The 26,908-nt window shown below is 34.4% G+C and overlaps 1 protein-coding gene across 2 annotated transcripts in view; it reads right to left on the bottom strand.

The window, feature by feature from the left end:
* Fbxl17 (F-box and leucine rich repeat protein 17) overlaps positions 1–26,908 on the bottom strand; it is a 481,585-nt gene that overhangs the window by 312,214 nt on the left and 142,463 nt on the right. For both annotated transcript variants that reach the window (XM_020175035.2, XM_020175052.2), the window contains one exon: positions 20,942–21,072. In XM_020175035.2, coding sequence (XP_020030624.2) covers positions 20,942–21,072 — 131 coding nt within the window. The remainder of the gene's footprint in view (positions 1–20,941; positions 21,073–26,908) is intronic.

Genomic DNA, 26,908 nt, shown 5'->3' with positions numbered 1-26,908 from the left:
GACTAACCTAAAGACTCTTCACAGTCCAAGCTCATTTCCAAGCAGTTGACAGTTCCCTTATAAAACTTCATTTTATACAGATTAAAAAATACATATGATCTATCTGACATTGTGGTCTTTATATTTCTACTGACAGAAATCTAAGAAAATAAGCCAGGTGAGACTATGATGTTGCATTCCATTGTTATTCAGCTATATCAATAATCAAATCTGGAGAGCTGCCAATAAAAATAGAATAAGCATCATTAGCATTTTAATAAACCTGCGAGCCACAGGCCTGGAAAAACAGAGCAAGACAGAATGAAGGGAAATCAGCATCTGCCAGGTCTCACCTCTAGCAGTTTGCCCTTCAGCAATTTACTGTGTCCTGCCCACTCTACTCCCACAAAACACATACTCCTGGGGGAATCTCTGTGTTTTAAACTCTCTCCTAGACTTTCCCAAGCTCCAGAGTTAAGAAGATGTGTTGTAGCCTTTTTAAAAACTGAGAATAATTAACCTGATTTTAAAAATACTTTAAGTGCTGATCTTTTAGTTACAAGAAGAATTCTGAGTGTCAGATAGTCAGTGTGTGATTTACGATGTTAAATGAAGCCAGATGACAAAGGAAAAAAATGGTAAGAAGGCCAAAACTAAAAACAAACCCCCCAAACAACAAACTATATGCAACAGATGAAGAGTTAAGAACTTGAAAGTAGAAGACTGAATAAGCTGTCCTTTGACATTACTTTAAATCAGATTTTATGACTCTTGGAATATACAAAAAACTCAATTACACATAAACACTCAAATGAAATGGTTAATTAGATCTTTTGCTCAAACTAGAAATTACAAATTAAAACTATGCTTCCTAGAATATCTTTAATTTCATTTAATAACCTATTAAACCATTATAATTGTGTCTATGTACATATGTGTGTAAAGTATATTTTTAAAAAGATGTCTAATTAAAATATATTTAGTTGAAAAATCTAAGTGAAAAATATTTCACAAAGGTAAAGTAGCTATATATTAAGGGATTTTATTTTATTGAAACATAAAATATAAGCAGGGATCACTGGGTTTCTTTTTTTTTTCAGTCTCTACTTATGAATCTGAATGTATTCTGTCCACTTGATTTGAAAACAAATAGATGCTTATGAAAACCTATAATAATGAGTACACTATAATTGCCTTCTCTTCCAAAGAAAATTATGAACACTTTGGAGTTACCATGTTAAACAATAAGTAACCTTCAAGAATCTGCTAGTGTCTTTACAAAGTTTGATTTAAGGCTTTCACTGTCAATTTGCAGGAAACCATAAGGCTTCCATGGTGATAAAGCACTGATGATGAATGCTACCACCCAAGCCACCATTCTAATAATGAACTAATGATTCATGCTCAAGGTGCTTTTGAAACATGATTAAGCCTCCAAACATTTCATAAAGGTGGGTTCCCATTACCCTAATCATAAAGGAGAGCTCAAATAAGTTTAGCAAGGTTACATGGTTAATGATGAAATGAAAAAAGTTTGGAACAAAAAACAAAAACACAAAGGACCCCAGTCTCTGAACTCCCACTGTAAGTTCTATTCATTAGTATTCAGAGAAGCCCTTCAGGGTAATTTATTTTCCTGCTCTGAGTCCATTTGACCTTCTCTGGTGGCCACTGGCAAGTGTTTGCCAAAATGTCACTGACCAAAAAACTTCTTACAATGCCATGTTTTATAAAGTGAATATGTCAGGAATCAGATAAAAATGTCACCAGTGATACTGAGAACAATAAAAGAAAACATTCTACAGATTTAAGAAAGAGAAGAAGATCCAAATTAAAGGGGAAAAAATTACCAGAGAAAATGTCATCAGTGACTATCAACAAAAAAAGTCAATAGACTACAGCTTTAAAAAAGGTAAGAAAACACAACATGGGGGCAGGGGTTGTGGGAGGAATAGCCAAGAAGTAAATGCTCTTTAATTTATCAAAAAAGGGAAGACTCTCTACAAAAGCTTGAGATAAGACTGTTGTTCCTAGGGGAAAGGAAAGAACAGATAGAAAAGGAGGCAACATATCTAAGTACCTATAAGGAGCTCTTCAGATTTGAATCCCAAAGCTACTCATTTTCTTATTTTCATGTCAAATGAATGACATAATTTGTAAATGTCAAAAGTAGTTAGAAAATTAAATAGAAATTGAATAAAAACTACTCCCTGATAGCCTTAAATTGAAAAGTTAAAAGTTGTTGATTTTCCCACTTTATAGTCCAGCAAAATAAGTTTCAGTAATATAAACTCTTAAAATCAAACAACCCCATTGGATATATCTACTCTTTTGAAATTTAAAAAAGGGAGCAGAGGTGATCTGAGAAAATTACTTTTACATTAAGTATTTGGATCTTTATTTAAAATGGTCTAGTTTGCAAATGTTATTGAAATAAATGCTGTAGCTCATTATTGACAGAAAATTTTTTATATTCTGCAATTATTACCTGTTTATGGGCGGCACATTTTAAACAATGGCTTTAATAGAACTTTCAAAATAATATATATGTAGACCTGGCTGAGGATTAATTATTTTGAAGATTAACCATAGTCCAAGTTAAGTCCTAGGCAGTTTTGCCTAAACATAAATGCTTATTGGACGTTATCCTTCAGCAGCTAGCTGAAGTGAAACCAATGCTGATATGAGCATTAATAAAACAGAGAGAGTTGAATTTTAGGATTTCCTGCTACTTTGGATTACTATTATAAATTACCCTCAATATACACCCCAAGCCAAGATCAGTATGGATCATCATATATTCTAAATGCTTTCCCAAGTACAGTATGCATATACAGAACCTATTTAGAGGATTGAAATGTAGTGTACAACTAAAAGTGACAAGTTAGTAAAGGTAAGTACAACCATTCAAGTTGAACGTTAGAAAAATACTGTCAGAGGGAAAGGAATCACAAGTAAAATGTATGTGCATACAATAGGAATGTGGCACTACAGAATTATTGTGATCTTGTCCCTTTTTAAACAGCTATATTTTTCACAATGGGAAACAACCATCAAGTAACAGCAATGTCTGTACGGATGTCTAACTGTCAGGACCTGCTTGGTAATACCTTATTTTTCTCCCCCTCTAACAAGCTTCACTGTTATATCTTATTTGGAGATGGATGACTGCCAAGAATGGTCAAAAAAAAAAAAAGCTCCCCTGTACTATAATGATGTCTGGATACCATGAATAAACTTGTGAAAGAAAAGTCTTGGAAACAAAAAGAAGACAGGTATCAACATAAAGACAGAATTTACTAAAAGTTTCTAATTCTAATAAGGTTATTATATATAAAATATTAACTGCATTCTAATACATATTTCTCCAAAGACAGTCATCCCATAAATGCCTAGAAATCTGTACAAAGAAGTGTTACAGAAAACGATTCTTTTTTTAAAAAAAATTCATTACTAAATTTAATGAAGAAAGCCAAGGCATTTATTTATTGTCTTGATATATTTTGTCACTCCTGTTCAGAATAAATTATTGCTACCAGAGTAACAAATTTCTTTAGAATTTTTCTCCTTATCTTCATTCAGTTGTTTTTTTTAATATAGCAAGATTAACATGTTGTCAATTAGATTAAAATTGCATCCATGTACCTCACACATAAGACACCATTCTATTTTAGAGAATTCAGTGAGTGCCTTTAAATTTTCAGTTACATTTGCAGACCATTTTAAAAGGCTGTGTCTATTATACCCTTTCAATGAACTTAAATGTTCTGACTTATTTTAACTTGCTCTATTTCTTGTCCAACTTGAATAGTACATTTCTTTTTCTTCTTATATTGAGCATAAATTTATGTTCAGTAGGTTTGATTGCCAATAAGGCAATCAAAAAGCATTTCCTAAGATTCTGCCTAGGAGCTCAGGACTTTGGAAAAGTCACAATTCATTGATATAGACCAATGCTAACATCTAAGACTCTTATAATCAATATGAGTGTAAATTAAAACTAAAAGGAAAAATGCAACTTTCTCTTCTCTCACCAAAAATATATATCCATACATAACAAAGTAGTTGTGTGTATGTATATGTGTGCAATACAATAAAATGTTAAAATACATTGGTAATTTATTAATGGAAAAAAAATTATTAATAAAAACCAAAAATAGGGATTCAGTTTAAATTCAAGTTAAAAGAAAAAAATGGCAATTGTATTTCCCAAATGAAACTATTTCTCAAAATACCATAATAAATCATGGAGGAAATGCTCCTAGCCATTTTCAACATGCAGTAACACCCTGAGGCGGGGCTGATTAGTGTGCTGCTATGGTAAATGGGAAGATGAGCAATGTATATATGTCAGAATCACCTACCAATTCCAACTGGCTTATTGATGTGCAGTCAAGGTTAAAATTAAAAATGAAAGCATTTCAAAAGTAAAAAGATTTCCACTTCTATTTGTGGATCTGAGGATAGATATTAGTACTATTACTACCCACATACCAAGGAAGTTGTATCTCTGGAAGACTTATTAGAAAGCATAAATGTAGGTGAAAATATAATGGTGACTAATTAAGCCTTAACTATTGTTAAAGGGAGATCTCTCTGAGTTTTTTTGTTTGTTTGGTTTTGGTGGTACTTGAGTTTGAACCCTGGGCCTTGTACTTGAGCCATGCTCCCAGCCCCAGAGTATTTTTAACAGATATAAATCCAAGGACTTACATTTGTGGATTTTTAAAATTTGTACTCATACTATCCCTTTTAGATTCAGGCCCTTAGGCCACCAAAGGAGCTGCCTTTTCCCATTGCATCATTTCATGAATACTCAAGATTAAACAGTAGCACTAGAAACTATAGATCAATATCATTTATTTTATTGTAATTGATTTTATGATTTGCAGTTCATTGTAATGATACTACAATGCTATTTATCTAGCACTTGTATTCAATAGACTATTGGTAGGTTTGATTGCTCATTGCAACCAACTGTGTTTTTAAATTCAGAATAAGTTATTAGAGCAGAGTGATAGGAAAGTGTAGATGCCTTGAAGCCAGACAGATTTATATTCAGTCCTGACTTATTAGTCATGATCTTCAGATCTTACCTAATCTATAAAATAGTGCATAATGACCCCCACGTCACAGTTAATGTGAATATTAAAGAAGATAATGAATTAGAAACTCTTTGCACCTTACCTGACTTAATATAAAATTCTCAACATAGGGTGACCACAAAGTCAGCATCTTAGTCATGTATTGCTGTATAATAAACCACACCAAAATTTAGTAGTTTAAAAATCAACTTTTAATTGCTCACAACTCTGCACCAGTAATTTGAACTTGGCTCCACTGACGTTCTGCTGATTTCATGACAGGAGACTACAAGAATCTGAAGGTTTGATTGATATGATTTATATGGCCCCAGTCACACATATAACAGTTGGTCATAACTGTTGGCTAAACTTCCATCTTCATGTGGTCTCTCATCCTCAGACAGACTAGCCTGGGCTTATCACATGTTGACAGCAGAATTTCAAAGAGCCAAGTACAGAAGTCATAAGACCTCTTGAAGCCAAATCTTGAAAGTCTTACAAAATAATTTCCACCATGTTTATTTATCCAAGAAAATCACAAAGAAGCCAGCCAAGACACAAAGGAATAGAGAAACAGACTCCACTACTTGAATGGAAAAGAGGCAATGTCACAGTACACAAGAAAGTGCATCTTTTCCTATGATGGGAAAGATTTGGCCTACAATTTTGCAATCTCTACACTCTCAAAATACAGATGGATTTTTGTAAACCTCTGCTATATGTACGACACATATATATAGATAGATAGATATGTATTATACATTTCTATATATAGGCAGTACTGGGGTTTGAACTCAGGGCTTTGCATTTGAAGGCATGCACTCTACTGCTTGAGCTGCCTACAGCCCTTTTTGCTCTGGTTGTTTCAGGGAAAGAGTATCACTTTTTCCCAGACTGGCCTGGACCATCATTCTCATTTTATGCTTCCTTCCACAGCTAAAATGACAGGCATGCACCAGCACATAAGATGAGGTCTCACAAACCTTTTTGCCTGGCTTGGCCTGGAACCACAATCCTCCCAATCTCAGCCTCCCAAGTAGCTAGGATAACAGGAATGAATCAAAGGTGCCTGGCCACCTATGCTGTATTTTAACTATAAATAATTGCAAAATTCAAGTCTTAAAGAGCAAAAGGAAATAATAACTTTCACTTCTCCCCAAATGGAAATGACACTTTGCTGTTTCACTGACAGATTTCAAAAGACCAAACATCCAAAACAACAGTAACTGATATTATCATTTAGGTTGGTTAACTGGGTGAATGGATGGGTCATTGGTTGAGTTTTCCGTGTTTTACAAGTCCTTGACATTCTTCTATTTAATATAACCAATAAATTTATATCTATGTGATTTAATGTTTTTACCATTACTAAGCAGATTTCAAATAAAACCTTCCACAACAAATAGCATTACCAAGAAACATGGATTGAGTACTTGTACAAATTATGAAGTTTAAAAGACAAATAAAGGGAAATATATCATTGTAAAAAATAGACATACTTTTGATCTTTTCCATGAAAATGATCCCTAGAGTAAAATTTAGTCTTATAATACAGTCCATTAGCTAGGCCCAAAGATCTACTCATACTGAATTAAGAAAAGATCAAATTGATTACAGTAAATAGTTTTCTATTAGCAAATAAGAAGTAGAATGTTAAAGTAAAACTTGAAATTTATTCATTTATTGTACCACATTTCATTTTACTGAATATGTTTCTAAATTTCTGTCATAAACCCAGAAAGCCACTAAATGACAATTCCTACCTAGACTTACTGTAACATGCATGTCTATAAAAGGTTCATTTATAAACCCACAGCCTTCAGTACAACACAATTTATTTGCTTTGGATAATTTCATCAGGCAGAATATGCTACTACACACTACTTACAATCATTCCTTGCAGGGGGCACTGTTTCTCCAGCTCCCTCCCTTGCTGAAGCGAGGTTTTTTCTCTCACTCCTTGGTTATTATTGGACCTAAGTGGACTTAACTGGGGGGGTGAATGGAGATTTTAAAAAAGATACAGGGTAGACGGATGAAAGAAATTTAGGTCAGGTATGTTGTACGCTCAGCTGGAGATGCACAACCCTCAATGCTTCTCTATCTTGATTCTTTAAGGCCTTTCTCCTTGCAGTTCTTTAAAACCTTGCTTAAAACCTCTTTCCTTAGGCTCGCAATGTCCCATGTTTGCTCTCAGCTTATCTTTAGCTTAATCATTCTTAAAGTCTTTTGCCTCCAGGCTTGTGTTGTCTCATCTCTCTTTTGCTCTCTTAAAGCCTTGGTGCTCAAACTTATAAACCAGCAGCCACTGCTAAAAACTGTATATATGTAATTCTTAAGGTCTGGGTCCTTAGACTTGCACTGTGCACTGTCCCTTGTTCTCTTTGGCTTTTCTTTAGCTTTAGCTTTCCTATGTATGAAGTTCTTTCTCACTTTGCTTTGTGAAGCCTATGTTAAAGTTTTCGGTGCAGACTTTCTCCCAACCCCTCTTTGGCATTTTCCCTTCAACAATTCTTTTCCCTTCAGAAATTTTTCCCTTCATTAATTCTTTTCCCTTCCAAAAGCTTCCCACACCAAAAGACCCAAAGTAAAAGCTTCTTCCCAATAGTCAAAGGCCAAAGCCAAGCAAAAAGTCCAAAAGTAAAGTAAAGTCCCAAAGTAAAGCCCCAAAAGGCCAAAAAAGCCCTTCATCCTCCTTCAGGGGTCTTTTATAGCAGCAAACAGGGTGCAGCCATGAGGAGGGGCATGACACTGCAACAGGAGAAACCTGAGTTCCTGCTTCTCTGAATGCAATGTAGGAGACAAGCAGCTGTTCTGCCTTTCCCTGTTTCTTGGCTGAGGGCTTTGCCTATCTCCGCCTGCAGGTAAAACCAATTAACTGCATCTCGCCTTGCTTGTGTCCAGTTCTCTTAAGGCTTTAATCTGCTCCCCACAGTTCCTTATGGAAGGAAAGAAGGAAAGGAAACAGCTTCTTGCTGTATCACAACATGGTGAACAGAGAAAGTTTGGGGAATAGTTAATTCTCCCACTAATAGCTTTTCCACAATTTCCAATGAACACCTAACTCCTAGAATTGTATCATTTTCAGCTGAGGATCTGTTATAGCATCGCTCCAGAGAGAAGCAGTAAGAAACTCAAGTAGTTTTCAATTTGAGATAAATTAGCACAGGCAAAATTATAATACTTAATAGCAAGGAAGCACCACAAGGCATTTGAAAGTTCTGATTATGTTATGAGAAGTCAAATTATGGTCATCTAGAGGAAATGTCACTAGCCAATGCTACCTTCTGATGCTGTTTCTCACCATACTGACCAAGGCAGCCTGGCATGAATTACTGGAATCAGAAAATTCTAAGTGATAATTGGGGTTGAAAGACAACCCCATGCCATGATTCAGGAACAAGTAATCTATTCCATAATTTTTTAAAGGAAATTTTGTAAATGTCTAAAATAACCTTATTTTGTCTAATTACTTCAAAGTCTTATATGAGCGATAGGTATCTTTATCTGGAATAGTTATCATTTTTTTCAAAATAGTGACTATTCTAGCATTTTTTAATTATATTGCTTACTAATCTTAATTGCCAGGATTTCAAAAGACAGTTCCAGAGTGCATCTTGAACAAACAGAAAAGCAATTAGTCTAAATTAATTGCTTTGCTGATGTGATTTGCAGTAGGTATGCTTGGTGGTTTTGAAACTCCTGCCAGTGCTTTCACAACTTGATGTTCTGATGAATTTTTAAGCCTATTTTTGCAACAGAGCAATTAACCAGATAACTGTTCTAATGTGAACCTGGACTCAATCAGTATGTTTAGGTTCACAGTAGCAATTAACCAAACATTAAACATACATTTAAAGTGCACCACTTAAAAGTACTACAAGAAGAGTTAAGGAAAAACTTGCAGTATTTTCTCACATAGCCATACTTTTCTCACCAAGAAGCAGAATAAAAGGTGCATCTTTTCTGCCTCTTTTCAGTTAATGCTACGTATCACAATAGATGAAAGGCAAGTGAAATTTCCAGTTCTTCATTTAAGAGTGTTCCAAAGTCCCTCATGAAAGGGCAAAAATCCAATGATTGAATATTAAAAATTGTATTTATTGCTCAAAATGTAAGGGTATGGCTTTCATCTGAAAGACAGAATGCAATACATAAAGCAAGCTCTGTCTCCATACAATGATATTAAATCCTTACTTTATTAAGTACATCAACTTTATCCAGAAATAAATAAATCAGGAAGAAAGGAGGCATTTGAACCAATTATCTGGATTTCAGCCAAAGTTCAAGCCAAATTTAAAAGCAGATTTATTCATCCAATAATAGCAGCATTTATAATTCTCTCAAAATTCATGTATTAAATTACTTCTCTGAGCTGAGCAGGCTACTCTTCAAGGTGTGTGTGGGGGTGGGGAACTGGGGAAGGTGAACTTAAGAGCACCAAAGATGAAGACAAAGAACCTCCCAACAATGACAGAGATTTGTAAACAAGGTGTCATGCAGCTACATGATGATATATGAAGTCAACAGAGTCATGTGCCCTAAATTCAGATCGAGAGTAACATAATGTAGTACTTCATTATAACCACTACTAGTTTATCTTCTCTTAAATATAAAGGAAATCATACTCATTTTAAGAGAAATTACTAGTAGCAGTGCAACTATAATTGTTAATGTAACAAGTTTGCTACTGAAGTTTTTGTACTTCAGTAAGTGAAGAGTAATTCTATACTGTCTTAAATTTGATACTTTACCAGATGAGGAATTAAAGGCATAAAAACCTTCTATTTTCATAAGGCATAAGGGTTCAAGCTAAAAGTATTCTGTCATTCTTCATGTCTTCAGGAAACACCTCCCTTTCTTAATTTATGAAAGGACTGTCAGACAGAAAATAGCCCAGGCATATGTATGTCAGGTCTGCCATTTTTAATTACTACCAATCAAGTTCCAGCAATTTCTTCTCTGGTTAAACATGTGTGCACCTATCTTCTAAAGTATTTCTTTATGCCACTGTTCATAAAATATTTTAGGATGAAGTAAAATCCCTTGCACTAAATTAATAACTAATCACAGGAGATATTTATCATCTCAAGCCTTTTATAAGGAAATTGTCAGATTTAATCACCTTTCTCATATTTTCATTATTTACTGGGCTTCATTTATCATACATTTTAAAATTTGACAACAGTGAGCTACTTCAATTACTATTTCTGGTTTGAGGGAATACAAATAAGACAATTCCTGGGAGAAGTGGGGGTGAGGAGGACAGTAAAATTAGTACAGTCAATATTGTTTTCACCAGTAAATAAAGATGTTCTTCATCTCTGGAAATTTAAAAATAGGTATGTGATTAGGAAGCCTATAAAATCATGGGCACAGCATTCATCAGCATGTAAAATGTATCCATTTCTTATAATTTGATTACAAATACTGATTTCATATCATGGAAAATACTTTTTTTAATCCTGCAAAGTAGGCTGGGGGTATAACTCAGTGGTACAACACATGCTTCATATGTGGAAAGCTCTAGGTTTAGTCCCCAGCATCAAAAAGAGAAAATAATCCTGTAAACTAAATGTCCACTACATTTATTTATTTATTTACCTTTATACACTGCAAAACACAAAAGCAGTAGGAGTATTTGAATAGCACATTCAGGAAAACCCATAATATAAATCAACGGAAGTTCTATTAATTATTGCTATCTGTAAAAATGTTTACCTAAGCATTATTGCTCACTAGGTACCAAAAAAATGTAAAAATTTAAAATTACCATTATGTGGTAAGACTGTAATAAAATTCACATTATTCTATTAGACAAAATAATATAAACATGGAAAATCAATAAGCCAACCTTGCCCACATCAAATATACTTTCCTTCCCATCTCTAGAATAGGATTTTAAAATCAAAGTAGGCTGAAATATATGAATCTCATAGAGATTTTCCTCTCAAGTGATTTTACTAGGCTAAATACTCTAGTGGTACATGCCAATTAATGTTCCCTTAACGATGATCTTAGTAACTAGAAGTGCTTAAAGTACCAATAGCAGAATTGCTATGCAATACTACTCCCTACCAAACAACTGACAAAACTTCTTCAAATTTGAATATATGAATAATCTTCCTGAGAATAAATGTGAATTATTTTGTAAGAGAAAGTTTACCTTTGTAAGGAAAATATTTCAAAAAAATCACATAAACTAGGAAATGCCTACAGATTGGCAAGTCAGGTGGTACCAGACACAAAAATGGAGAAGAATTTCTCCTTTTGCTCAAGGAACTTCATAAGAAATGAAGAGTATTTACAAATGGTATTGCCTGGAAATTTTACTTTATATTACAAAATAAGCTGTTAATGGCTGGGCACCGGTGGTTCATGCCTATAATTCTAGCTACTCAAGAGGCAGAGATCAGGAGGATCGGGGTTAGAAGCCAGCTGGGCAAATAGTTTTTGAGACCCTATCTCGAAAAACCATCACAAAAAATGGCTGGTGGAGTGCTTCAAGGTGTAGGCCCTGAGTTCAAACCCTAGTACTGAAAAAAAAATAAGCTGTTAAAAAATCAAAACTCTATGTATATAGTAAAATATATAAAACTTGTCTCTTAGATTTCCCAGAGGGAATGTCAGACTATCAAGCATGCTTGAGGTCTATGATCAGATGACCACATTGTTTATCACCCAAACCAGGACATTTTGAAACTCAGAAGCAGCAGCACAAATGCTAAGCCTGACAGAATGCCAAGACAACTGGTATGCAACAGGATGTCCTGGGCAAAACCTGAGGCAAAATAAAGTCTTGGGAAATGGAGTCTCTAGTCGTTAGAGCTTAGGCTTTGAAAGCACGAGGAAAGAGCTTCAGTTAAGTATCCAGCATCTCTGACCTTAACTCCTTCATTTGGAAATGAGGTTAATTATTACTTCCTCAAGGTTGTTGTAAAGATTAAATGAAACAACATGTGTAAACACGAGAATGTCTAGCATATACTGTAAAAAGTGATAGTTATATTAGCTATTGTTATTATCCTTGCTCCAGAAAAAAAGGAAAGGACAGTATTATACACTCTCCTCACTAGCACCACAAAACCAATCACGGTTCTAAAGAGAAGATCAAATGGACAGTGAGACGTAAGACATCATTTTGGGGACTGGACATGTGGCTCAAGCAGTAGAGTGCTGCATTTGCAAGTATGAAGCCCTGAGTTCAAACCCTTGTCCCACCAAAAAAAAAAAAAAAAAAGACATCACTTTTGTACATGGTATGGGAATGAACCTGGATAGTAGTTATTCCAATATGGTACTACCTTCCAGGATGGTCTTACAAATAATTGTGAAGATGGGAATATAAAAGATAGTGTCTAAAACATGCCTCAAACTAAAATCACTTGTGCAAAAAGACTCCTTTCTGATCCTAAAATCTTCCCAGAAACCAGTAAAATATATTTCATTATTCTTTTTCAAGACTATGAATATATACCATACAATATACAGAAAACTATTTTGGGCTTAAAGAAATAGGTTAAAAATCAGTTTGACTAATGTTCCACCTAACCAGCATAACACGTTATTAAACACCAAAAATATACAGACTATTTCTCATTCTACAGAGGAAGGTCAGCCCTGCTATAAATGCCATCATGGAGCTACTTTCAATAGTTAGTGAGTTGCATTACAATAGTGAGTTTTATTATTGTTGTTGCCCAGGCTAGCCCCAAACTCCTGGGCTCAAGCAACCTTCCTTCCTGTAGCTGGTACTTCTGGTGCACACCACCTGTGTCAGACACTAGCATTAGTTTTGCCTTCTCTTTATTTCCAAGTTTTCAGGTTTTTATAGGAGAATATTACTCAAACTTCACATTCAGCATTCCAAGGTGAAAAGCATTCCTCTCATTCCGACCACTAACTTTAATAGAAAGCAAAATATTCTCTAACTCAAATTCAACTATACCTGCTGGATTTAATGGATAGGTTTGTTCCCCTTGGGCAATCTTTAAACCTCAGTCTCTAGGAGAATTAAGTAATATTAGGGGATTGAAATGAAATAAAATTCTAAGTCCACTGTGACATGACATTCACTAGAAGATGGTAGATTATCTACCCAGTCCTTGAACACTTATAAATACAATATATAGCATATGTTCACAAAACAATTCTTAGAAATAAAACACAATGGGCACTCAGCAAATATTTTATATCACCAACACCTGCTCAAATCCTCTCTGAACTTTATTTCTAAATATCACCGTTTTTTATTGAATCAAAGGAAATTTGAAAGAAGAAACAGAATAAACATCCAGAGAAGATCAAGGGAGTTAGAAAAATCTTTATATAAAGCCTCATTGAGTTTTACACAAGCCAGGGTGCTGTCAGTCTCAGTGAAAGGGGTGCTGTCAGTCTCAGTGAAAGGGGTGGTGGAGTAATCTGTCACTCTACAATTTTAACCTGAGTAAACCTAAAAATGAAAAAAGGGCTTTTTCTATAGGAAAATAAAATAGAATAATATTAGGACTTTCTTTACTAAAAGCAGAGAAATCATGAACCAAATACTAAGCACTGCCAATGTTCATTTTAAAACAAACAACTTTACGAGGTATAGTGTACCTCAATAGTAGAGTACATGCTCTGAATACACAAGGTCCAGAGTTTGATCGCAGCACCAAAAATAAATAACTTTAAGTCATAGCTTTGAAGTTGGAGGGAGTTAGTAAACTAGTTGAACCCTCCTTAAAACTCAAGTCTTTTATAACACTCTAATTTGAACACTGAGAATAAGCTTTCTATTGTGGAAGTCTGTCAATGAAAATGGAAGTTTTAACTTATTGTAAGGTGAATTCTGTCCCCCTCTGCAACTGCCACCTGTTGTTCAAAGTTACAATGCTTAAAATAACAAAACACTGATTTAGGTAGACCAATTTACTCTCTACAATCTTTAATATGTTTTATCAGACTCAATTTAAAAAGAGCTATTTGATTTAAAGTATGAAATATCTAAGAAATCTTTATATTCTAGATTTCCGTGGAGGAGAATTCAGTTTGCAGACTGGGTGGGTGACAGGCAGATGATATAAAAGAAGGGTCATGCTAGGTGAGAACAGTGAAGAACTGGAGAGTGGCCCAGCAGGACAGATGTTCCTCATCCTGAAAAGATGGCTGGAACTAGAGAAATTAGGTCTACCATTGCCAGATTCAAAACTCTTACAAGAGAAGAACAAAATTCTGAATCTTTATGTAAACTATATTAATTTTTGAAGCATTAGCAATTAATTCAATTTTTTAAAAATATGGTTGATGTACTCTCTATACAAGAATGAACATAGAATTTTTAAACTGGTTGAAACCACCAAAAGACAGGGAGTAAGGTAAAAAGAAGAAAAACAGAGATGAACTAATTCAGGCTATAATACATATATACATGGAAATGCCACAAAGAAACTCCCTGTGTAACTATCTTAAACAAACAAAAATGTCATTTATTCTTTCTTTTACAAAATCAGAGAATAGAAGGGGTGAACAGGTCTTTTCTGGTGGGGGGGTTGGTATTAGTGGGAGGGGGAAAAAGGTGGGGAAAGGGTGTGAGAGGGTAAATATAGTGCAAATACTGTGTACACATGTATGTAAATGGAAAAATGATATCTGTTGAAACTATTCCAGGAATGGGGGGAGGGATAAAGGAGAATGGTGGAGGGAGTGAATTCAAGTATTACATATTTGGTATATTATAAGAACTTTTGTAAATGCCACAATGTACTCCCACCAAGCATAACAATAAAAAAATAAAATAAAAATATTGCATATAACACACATTACAGCTTTGTGGATTGGACTCAGATGTAGCCCATCAGTTTACAAATTCAAATGATCTTATATAAAGCAAAAATATCTATAGTTACTATTCTAAATTTCAAAACATATGAAGTGAAGTAATAACATATTATACCTTATTATGTATCTGAAAGAACTTACAACAGTTGAAGATTTATAATTCTCTACATTTTTGAGTATACACTTGATATAATAGATCCCTTTACAGAAATATAAGATTCACACAGCAAATTATGGCAATATAATTTACTTCAATAACCATTACTGTGGTTTGGATATGGTTTGGGGGTGTCCTCCAAAGGTTCATGGGTTAGGGGCTTAGGGGAATCAGGTCCTCAGTGTGCCAGTGTTAAGTTAGTGGAACCCTTAAGAAGTGGGCCTAGTGGAGGTAATTAGGTCATGAGGGGTATTACCCTTTCATATATGGTAGTTCTCCTGGGGCCTTGGTTATTAGTTCCTACAAAAGTGAGTTCTTAGTCAAAAAAAAAAAAAAAAAAAAGAAGAAGAAGAAAAGCAAGTTTTAATTCTGAATCTCTCTGGCTTCTGATCCATCCAACCGTATGATCTCTCCTGCAGGCTCCTGCCATTGTTGTTATGCCATCTTCCATGAGGACCTCCACAGAAGTCGAACACAAGAGTCATTCCATCTTAGACTTTCAGCTCTGAAAACTGTGTGCTAAATAAACCTCTTTTCTTTATACATTCTTCAGCATCAGGTACTTTATTATAACAATGGAAAATTCTGCTTTTTTAAAAATCATATTATTGTTATACTTGGGGTACAGTGCATCATTTACAAAAGTTTTTACAATACATCATAGTTGAATTCACCCCCTCTATCATTCTCCTTTATCCCCTGTCCTTCCATTCCTGGGATAGTTTCAACATGTGTCATTTTTCCATTTTCATGTATGGGTGTCTAACATTTCTACTACATTCACCCTTCTGCAGCCTTTGTGTCATTAGCTAGTAGATGCTAGAGAAACTTTCATTTCTCATGTATCATTCTCCTACATGTTTTCCCAATTTATGAGCAATGAAAGCTACAGATCACAGTACTGAACTATTCTTCTTTTTTAGGACCAATGTTAAAAATTAAATGGGGAAGTTATTTCTTTGATGGTTATTTCTTTCAAAACTGAAAATAGCTTTTGCAAAGATCTCTTTAAATCAATTAAACTTCTTTTAATTCTTACTGGAACAAAAGAGCCATTACAAGTGAAGATGCTCAGAACCATTCAAGTTTCTACATACCAGTTTTTTACATCCAAAGCATGCTGCTTTTGTTCTCTGTGTCAAACATACAAAAACACTAAAGACCAAATTGGATGAAAATAATAAAAAATTTATATCAAATATCAATAAATGTTTTAATAAATTTAAGAGTCAGAAAGTGAAGGAGTCATAATAACCAGATGTATAATTTAAATCACTGACAGAAACAGTGTTCTCTTTTCATAAAGCACTTGGATTTTATTTATATTCAAAAGCAATGGCAAATGTCAAATGACTACTAGACCATCCTTCTAAATATAAGAAAATATCATGGTGTTCAACTCTCTAAACACAAGAAGTGCTTTTAGAAAAGCAAAGATAAAGAATAGTATTTCTTAGTCACACAGATCAATTCCAGGACCACAGAATGCTAACAGACACCATAAGGGTTGGGAGTGTAGTTCAGTGTTAGAGTGCTTGTCTAGCATGTAGGAGGCCCTGGGTTCAATCCCCAGCGCTACAAGAAAAAGCAAAACAACAAAAAAAACAGATACCATGGGCATACAGGAAAGCCTGTCAATTACCACATACATTTAAATTTTCAGCTTAAAAAAAGAATTTTTTAAAATCTAGGATAAACATATAAAAAGAACTGAAACTATTATCAAAGCTTATTTTAATATAAGGAATCCTTTATTAAATCTACCAACTTTAAATATACATCCTTGTAATAGGCTTATATATAAAATAATATCTAAAAGTTCTACAACTGAAAGAAAATAATGATTTATATTACATATAAATGTCAATAGTGTGTATGAAATTATGAGCTTTTCTTATTTATGAACTTTTTCTTGTTTATCCTTACCCTGTTTTATTGCACCAATGACAAAAAAAAAGCACATCCACTGATAAGTGAAAGAGAAGTCAAACAAATGTTCTAAATTTAATAGGAATACTATGACTTTCCCCCGAACAAAAGATTTTGAAAAGCTTAGATGAGAACACATGTAAAATGCTTATCAATTACCTGGGTAAAAAAGGTTACATTCATTGCCTCTATCTTACCATACTTCATTATCATCACTAAGTATTATGTCATAAAGAGAGCAACCTTTGAGAGCAGCAAGGTCTTAGTGCTCCATAGTCTAAGACACAGTACCAAGTATTTAGGAGGTGATTAATAAATGCTTCCTGATTTACTGAAGGATAATAATAATGAACAAATGAAAAATAGAAGCTTATTGATAGGCTAAATGCATAGTGCATTCCAGTGGCCTCTGTATGAAAGGTCACTAACCCATTTGAGCTAAGTGCTGAAATCATAATTAAATCTGATGGGAAGTCCTAGATTTATACCAATATAATTATAAATATTACTTAGCTTAGTAATACAGTATGGCAAGAACAATGAGATGAGTAATTTAGATGATATTGCAAAGTAGGTTTTAATGTCTGAAACTTCTATTACAGTACACAGGATAAGCACAAGTAGTGTAATTAAAACCTGAGTCTGATCTATAAAACGCTACTGCTCAACCTCATTAAAATGCATGTTTTCTCAATTAATCCAAACTTTTCCATTAAAAACATAAAAATACACTTTCATTCCTTGCAAATAAATCTCTATGGTACATATATTTAGAATCAAATACCAAATGACCATTACAAATAAGGGGGGAAAATGAGAACTAGCACAAGGTTACTCAAAGTACATAGAGCCTAACAAAGGGAAGGAAAAGCAAAGGGAGGGCTGCTCACTTTTTCATTTATAAGTTACCCAGTTATGGCTAAAGAAGCATTTAAAGAGCTAGAATATTACAAATCACTGAGTATATCTGCTTGAATGATACAAATATATACAAAAAGCTTCCTTGGGAGATAATCCATACAGTCATATATGAAGTGTATCTTATTTACCAATTACAGTATTCTCCAATTACCAACTCTTTTATACCTGGCCAGACATACAGAAAGTTGTTGTGGAATATAATCATTTTGTTGCAGAGTTTTCTCCCTTTAATTCAACACAAAACTAAGAAATTTATCTCAATAGTAAGCTGATGTTAAATAGCTGTAACCACAAGATAATGTTTGTTTATGTACTTTATTTTGTTACTTGCTATAAAAAGTTTATTAAGGACATTTTAAATTGTCTTATAAATACCTACATAAAAGAATTTTAATTGAGAATGCTTTTTAATTTTTAAATTGGTGTAATTCAATTTCCTTCAGATTTTTATGTACCTCATATTGTGAATATTACTCAAAAACAATGCATATTTCTTATAAATTCTGATATGTCCATCCATTAGTAAATTTTTCAAGAGAATTTGAAAAATTAGTAAAATTTTCAAGAAAAATTTTATGGATTAAAGACTTAAAAATAAAAAACCAAAACATCATCAGAAGAAGAGATAACCTACAGAATGGGAGAAACTATTTGTAAAGTACACATCTAACAAGGAGGGGTAAATAACCAGATTATGTAAGGTACTCAAATAACTCAGCAGCAAGAAAACAAATAACCTGATTTTAAATAGCACAATAGACCTCAAAGGCATTTTTCAAAATAAAGACATACAAGTGGCAGGAAAAAATGTCAACCATAATTAATCATCACAGACAAATCAAAACCATAATGAGTTATCACCTAACTTCAGTAAGAATGGCTATAATAAAATACACATACACACAAGATAGTAAGTGCTGTTGAAGTTGTGAAGAAAAGGAAATGCTTGCACACTGTTAGTGGAAATGTATATTAGTACATACATGATGGCAATCAGTACTTAGGTTCCTCAAAACAGTTAAAAATAGAACTATCATATGATCCAGCAATGCCACTACTGGCTATATAGCCGAAGGAAATGAAATCAATATGTGAAAGAGACACCTGCATTCTCATATGTTTTGCTGGATATTCACCAGAGTCAAGAAAGGAATCAACTTAAATGTCCATCAACTGATTGGATAAAAAGCATATTCACAATGATATGCTATTATCCAGCTAAACAAAAGGGAAGGCTAGGAATGTAATTCAGTCACAGAGCATTTGTTTAGAATGTGTGAAGCCCTGGGTTTACTCTCTAGAACCATGCCCCCACTAAAAACAATCCTGTCATTTGTGACAACATGGATAGAACTGGACATAATTATTTTTAAGTGAAGTAAGCCAAGAACAAAAAAGACAAGTACGCTGTGGTCTTGCTCATATGTGAAATATAAAATAATTAATCTCCTAAAAGTTGAGAGCATTATGGTGGTTACTAAAGGCTGGAAGAGAAGTTTATCAATGATCAACAGGCACTTAAATTATAGTTAGATAGGAGTAAGAAGGTCTGTTGTGCTATTGCACAATAGGGTAATGATCATATACTTCATATTTCAAAAATCTAGAAGAAAGGATTTTGAAAGTTTTCACCATAAAGAAATGGATGTTTGAGGAGACAGCCATGATAACTTGATTTAAATATTACACGATGTAAACATGTGTTGAAACATTACATGGTATCCCGTAAGTATGTATGATTTTTGCTTAATTAAAATTTTTAATTGCTTAATATTTATTGCTTAATAATTAAAAATTTTAAATAAATACCAGAAAAACTTTAATAAAAGCCACATCAAGGCAATCACATAATTCAGGGTAGCCTAAGGCATCATCACTAGAATTTCCCATAATTGGGAAAAATGGAGTCTACATATTTTCTGTTTATTTAAAGTATAAAAGGAAATCAAAAATAGGAAAGCTAGATGTAGGTCAGTAGTAGAGCACTTGCCTGGCATGTGCCAGGCCCTGTGTTCAATCCCCAGGAGCACAAGGGTAGGTAAAAACAAAAAACTTGTCTGACAGATAGCTGATACTTCGTATGGTTGCATGTATGATTTGCCAACCATAGTGACGCATGGCTATAATCCCAGTACAATGGGGGCAGAGGTGGGAGCATTACAAAATCAATGGTGTGAACTGTCTCAAAAGAAAGAAACAAAACAAAATAGAAAAAACAAAACAAAACAGGAGGGAATCTTGGATTCATAGCAAGATCTGATAAGAACTTAATAAATTATTTCTCCTATTTATAAAAACCGTGCAATCTACATGTGTTCTAATAGCTAAAATAGTATTTTGTATTTTGAAAGCAAAGTACTTTTAGTGGCCTATCTTTAAAAAAAAGTTCTTGAAAAGTTATTGGGCAAGAATACTGTCTCTGGCTGTATTTACCTGCCTACCTAATCAGTAGTGCCAGTGCTACTACGCAGTTGTTTTCATTATAAAAGTCCACTTTCAACAGTTGTCTTTGTAATTTTCTTCCTTCATACAATATTTCAAAGAAAACAGATTTATCATTTATAAACAAAGACTTTCAATTTTACACTATATAGTTAACTATTCATCACATGATTTCTATTTTCAAAAAAATATAATTATACAGAGAGTAAAATGTCATCGTTAAGAAGTCTAAATGCATGTTTGAGGCAGTTTCTCAAAACCATTTTCCTTGATAAGTGAACAAAAAAATCAACCACAAAAGTTGTAAAAATGTTTAAAAAGACAAACAATATATCTTAGCTGTAACAAAGACAAAATTTAACTGACAATTGTAATTGTTCAGACAACATTTCACCTGTATTAAAGCACATAGAAACCTTGACTCACTTATAGTAATGGATGCTCTAAAAGTATACATTTAGATGGTTTTCAGAACTTAAGTGTATCAATTTGAAAAGACAGCTGCATTCAATTTTATTCAAAGTTGACATGCCTTATTATAATGGTAATTAGTATTTGCTACATGTTTTCCTCTGGAAAAGTATTTTTAAGATGTTACAATGGTTACCTGTCATTTATGATCCAGTTCAGACAGAGATTGAGAGAGCTAAGATTTCTGCATCTCTTGACAATTTCCATCACAGTTTCATTATCCAGTTCAGTGATATGACGTAAGTCCAAGCTGGAAAGGTTTCTTAGCTAATGAGATAAAATAAATGATAAAAAAGGTAAGTGCTATGTTCTCAAAAATTATAATATAGTCTGTTACGAGTACCACAGTAGACTATTTGAAATACATAATAGTCTACAGTCTTTTAATTAAACATCGCTTATGTAATATTAAAAAAATTACAAATGAATGTGGAAATATATGGTGAATATATGAATAATAATAAACATTAAAATAAACTCGATTTTATTGAAGCATCATTATAAAATACTAGCAATCTACTGTCCAATAGGTGGGGAAACCGTAGAATACATTATAAAAAGTCCCTACAAATTGGTAAGATTATTCTTACAGTGTTCAATTTCAAATATTTAATTTCATAATTATAATCTTACTTTTCTGTTGGTTTTCTCATTTCTTAAATACAAAAGATGAGTAAATGGTCAATTCAAGGATGCCTTGGTGATATTTTATCAATATACTCCATATTGTATGGTTATGGGGATATGCTTCATCATGAAACCATTCAAAACATTAAGAAGAAAGATTTTCTCTAGGTCCCATCTCCCCCATTTCTTCATTTTCTTGTATCTTTCCCTAATGTTTAGACTCCAAAAGCAAATTAATAATATCCTTTACCTAAAGGTGGCAAGATCTTAATTACCTTTTTCTAATAAGGTACATTTTCAAATAAGCTATTTTTGCTTAATAAGAGGCAAAGAATTCATCTAAGCTATATGCTAGAACAAATTATTTGTTCAATTTTACACTATATATTTAACTATAAAAAATATAATTATACAGAGAGCAAAATGTCATCATTAAGAAGTCTAAATGGATGTTTGAGGCAGTTGCTCAAAACCATTTTCCTTGATAAGTGAACAAAAAAAATCAACCACAAAAGTTGTAAAAATATTTAAAAAGACAAACAGTGTATCTCTACCACCCTGCCAAACATTTCTGTGCCCTAATATGTTACCTACAGGGCAAAAGTGACTTTGCCCTATATGATTAAACCTATAATCATATAGTCAAGTCAGATTATCCAAGTAGATCCAATCCACACATTTAAGCGGCGACTCTTACTCAACTCAAGTCATAGAGGTATGATGGAAGATATGGGAGAGATCTGAATCATGAAAGAGATTCAACTGGTCTCTTGCAGGCACTGAATATGGAGAACCGTGGGAGGGGGGAGAACAGGAGCCAAGAACTGTGAGAGGCTCAAGAGCTGGCAACAGTCCTTGGCTCACAGCCAATAAAAATAAAGACCTCAGACCTATAACCTTAAAGAATTTAATTCTGTTAAAACAAACAAACTGAAGGAAGCAAGATAAAGAGACTCTATCCTGCACTTCTAGAAACACAACTGAGCTAACACCTTGACTTTGGTGAGGCTTGTGTCAGAAAGACCTCTAACATAGAACAGTGCTATGATAAATTTGTGCTATTCTAAGATTCTAAGTGTGTGGAAATTTGTTACAGCAACCATTAGAAACTAAGACAATTAACTAGAAATTAAGCATTTCCACACCTTGAAGAAGCTCTCCTATGACTAGTTTACCATCTCTAGGCTGCCATCAAATCCTACTTTATCTCTATACGGCAGTTTATCTCTATAGGAAACATATTTGCAGAGATAGCCCAAGTGACAAAGGCCTCAGAGCAGTGAAACAGCTAAGATCACCTGTTCAGTTCAATTTAAATCACCAAAGCAGGCACTTATATCTCCACTGTAAATACGCTGTCTGGCTTGGTAACCAACAGGCTCAAGCAGCCATTGAGTACTTCAAAATTTGACCAGTTTAACAGGGCACCTAAGTCTTAAATTTAATGTGACTGTATTTATTTAGTACTTCATTTAGTACTTCCTAGAACACAGTGCTGATGTGTTCAGCACATCACATTAGGAGAGTCAGAATTTAGGAAGGAAGTCTTGCTAAAGTTCTCACACCAACCCTCACTCATAGGAAGATGAGTTTAATGAAAACCCTTCACGAAATCTAGCTTTTATTCAATTCACATTGTGTCAATAGTCACATGCTTCCATATATGTTTTAATATCACAGTTAACTGTCTTTTTACTTTCTTTAGAAAGTTTTATTTTTCATAAGATTTTGCACTGGAGCTAGAGAAGTGACTACAATGATTTCACTGGTCACATTTTCTTGTTCTTGACTGAGCAATAATGAACTTGTATGTGTCAATGATCTAAGTTAAATGTTGTATTTCTCTGTTAAGTTTGATATTCCTCTTACTAATGTTCCTCTCAATAATACTCCTGATGCTTCTACTTTCTACCTAAAAATCATCATTTGAAAAAAAATGACATTATCTTTACAGTTAGCAAAAATATCTATACAGGACATTTTTTATCCCCATACCCAAAAAGTTATTATCACTGTTGGAGACAAATTGTTCTGGAAAAATGTAAAGAGCTTCTTTGAGGTGCATAGCCAGGCAGCTTGCTGGGCTCATGTCCTGACAGCAGCCCCATTTTGTTACCACAGCAAAATCAGAAATAAATATATTAAGTGAACTCACAGGACTGCTTGGAAATACTTTGATGCATGACTAATAAACCTATGAACATTAAGTATCTATTTTGCTATATATGACCATACAAACATGTGGTTGCCATGCATGACACACATATAGGACCACCTCATTTTTCCCAAATGCCCTTATAGTCCCTAGGAACATGCAAATTCATAAAAGTTCATTTGATCACACAAATACTACACAAGCAATGTTTTGGGGTCTAGTATATGGGTTCTATGTGGATTCCTGTATCTCTCTTAGCTTCCTCCACAGTAAAGTCTATTTTCATCACAGCAGTAGGAACTTACTAAATGCATTCTTTAAAATTGTTAAAGCACTACACTGTCATGCATATTTTGCAATAGTAACAAAAGTCACTTCATTAACCAGAAGATGAGAGCACACGTAAAATTTCGGTAGAGAACAAAATTTAAAGTTGTTTTTCCCAGTTTAGTCCTTTATAGGAAGGAATAAGATTGAGAACCACAAAGGTTTAAGTAATTTGTAAACCATGGATCAACAGGGAGAGAGATGTTAGCAAGTTCTAAACTATTTTATAGACTTGGGAAAATTCAAACATATCTTCCAAACTAATCTACAAGAAGAAGCAGTAATTCTAGTAATTACTTAAATATGATAAACTTCTAATTTTTATTGACCTTTAAACTTCGAGAAACCCTTCATCTAGATCCACCCAATTAAAAAATGTGGACCACATAATGACACTGGCCCACTTGTGACTGTCCCTGACTTGTATTTACTGTCTATGAGTGGAACATGTCTCACTCTTCCAAAGGAGCACAAATACATACAAGAGAAAACAGGTTTACACTGGCTCTCACACTCCAGGATTTTTATTTGGATCTTGAAAACTACTTTACTCATTATGACTCTTTTTTTTTTTTCATGAGATAAGTCATTCACCGTGTTCACATGGCCTTCCATGTGACCCTAATGGCCAGCACAACTTGAAATGTGACAGCATGCAAAGGCAGTCCTAGTACATTAATTCCCAGTAATCAACATCATTACAAGACACAGACCAGCATCTTTCTAGGATATGACACATTATTCAAAACTCCACAGATGGCTCTGTCAAATTCATCACATTTATTCCCTTGCCATGGTAATATCTAAACAATGCCCTCCAGTGTTTCATAAAAACTACCTAATACAATCCTTCACAGTCTGAAACAGATAGTTACACTTAGAAAGCAACATTTTAATTAAACTTACCATCTTTCTAATTCATGGGTAATCTTGGGTTATACAAATCACAAAGGATTTGAATAAGCAAAGCCTTACAACCAAGATATTTTGAATGTTTCACTTCAATTTTCAAGCATCTAGTAAGGTATTTTCAAAAATACCTAAGTCAGAATGTAGAATGTAAATACCCACATTTCAGTTTAATACTGCTTTTACTGAAAAAAAAAAATAACTTCTAGCCATTCAAGTTAAAGGCTAAATTTAGTCAATGATTAGTATGGCCATGTAAAATATAAAATTAGACACTAAAATGTTACCAAGGAAACACAGACTTAGAAGATTATAAAACTGCTCCAGAAAAGTAAAGTAAAGAAAAAACAAAAGAAATAAATCCCTAAATTGTAAAAGTTGAGTACAGTGGATGAACAATAAAAGAGAACTCCTAGTGCCATGATTAAAAGCAACATGGATGGGATTCCAAGATGGCGGCTAGAGGGAGGAAGCAGAAAATATACCTCTTAAAGTAAAATCTTGGAGAGATGCTGGAGAAACACCTTACAGGAAAAACCACCGAGAAAAGGCAAAACTTTGACTCCTCCACACCTCCGGCCTGCGCAGAGCATCTCCACTTCACGTTAAATGGAGAAACCAGGAGGGCCCCAGGTTGCCGCCAGATGGCAGCGCCCAGACGGCTTGGAAGATGTAGACCACAAGGTGAGCTAAGTGGTAGGCGGTACTCCCACAGACAACCCGGGGCCAGATCAACATAGCCACCTGGACAGACCGACCCCCACCCAGGGAAAAAAGAAAAAAAAAACTGAATAATGAGCAATAACAACAAAAAAGACACATAGCAAAGAGGGTGGGGCACCCAGAGCGCAGAAGAGGCGGGGAGAGGAAATCCCTCATAACAAGCCGGCTGGAGAAAGCAGGAATGGCGGAACACACCCAGCAATCAGAAGCAAAAAAGCCTGTAAAAGTGGTGGTGGGAGGAAAAAAATACAGGAAAGGGGGGAAGACCCACTTCCCACATGAGCTGTAAGCAAACAAGCTTGCTGGAGAAGGGAGGAGTGGCGGCACATGCCCAGCAATCAAGACCAGGAAACCTTGTAAAAGTGGCGATGGGAGGAAAACTCCACAGGAGAGGGGGGGAAGACCCACTTGCCCGTGAACTGTAAATAAACACGCAGGCCTGGGAAAGCGGTGCAGTGTCACCTCCCCCAGTGTGCTTGGAAAGGGGAAAGTATGTAGCAGAGGCTTGTGCACAGGAGAGCTCTAAGTAAACAAAGCCTGAGAGGCCAAGTGAGTATTAAGCTCACTCCTGAGATCTGCATAAATAAAGCCTCCACAAACAGCAGGCGGACACCAGCAGGCAGGTGAGCCACAGCCGCAGATAGAGTCTGTCTCCAGACTCTTTTTTTTTTCTCTCTCTCTACCTTTGATTGGACAACAACTGATCTACACCTACATGCTGAAAAACTTACTGCAACTGTATTGCATTTGAACTTGTGACACTTTGTGGAGTTGTTTTTGTTTTGTGTTCTTTTGTTTTGTTTTGTTTTAGTTTTTTCCCCTTTGATGAGACAACAACAGAACTACTTCTGAGACACCACCACCAGAACTGGAGGCTGAGGGAAGAACACGAAAATTATTAGGACTGAAACTTTATTGCATTAAAACTTGGAGATTTTTATTATATTTTTTTAAATTTATTTTATTATTACTTCTTTAATTTTCAATCCTCTCTCTGTCTCTCTAATGCCTGTTCAGCTTACTCTTGATTAGTAAACTATCTCTTGGGGTATATATCTTTGAAGCTTTTTTGTTTGTTTGTTTGTTTTGGGTTTTTTTGTTTGTTTACTTGTTTTTCCCTCTTTCTTTAACTTCTTCGCTTTCCCTCTCCTCTCACCCTTCCATTCTAAATATCACCAGTGTTAATATTACAACCTAGAAAATACTTAATTGCACACAGTACAGGGACAATAACAACACCAAGGGCAATGATGGGAAGACAGAAAAAAAAGGGAAACAAGTTTCCCCACACCAAAAAATTACTACAGGAACCAGAGGGAAATGAAGAGAACAGATACTCAGATCCAGACTCCAACAAAATGA

This window comes from Castor canadensis, chromosome 6, assembly GCF_047511655.1.
Source record: "Castor canadensis chromosome 6, mCasCan1.hap1v2, whole genome shotgun sequence".
NCBI lineage: Eukaryota > Metazoa > Chordata > Mammalia > Rodentia > Castoridae > Castor > Castor canadensis.
The sequence above is the reverse complement of the archived record's forward strand: the minus strand, read 5'-3'. Positions and strand labels throughout refer to the sequence as shown.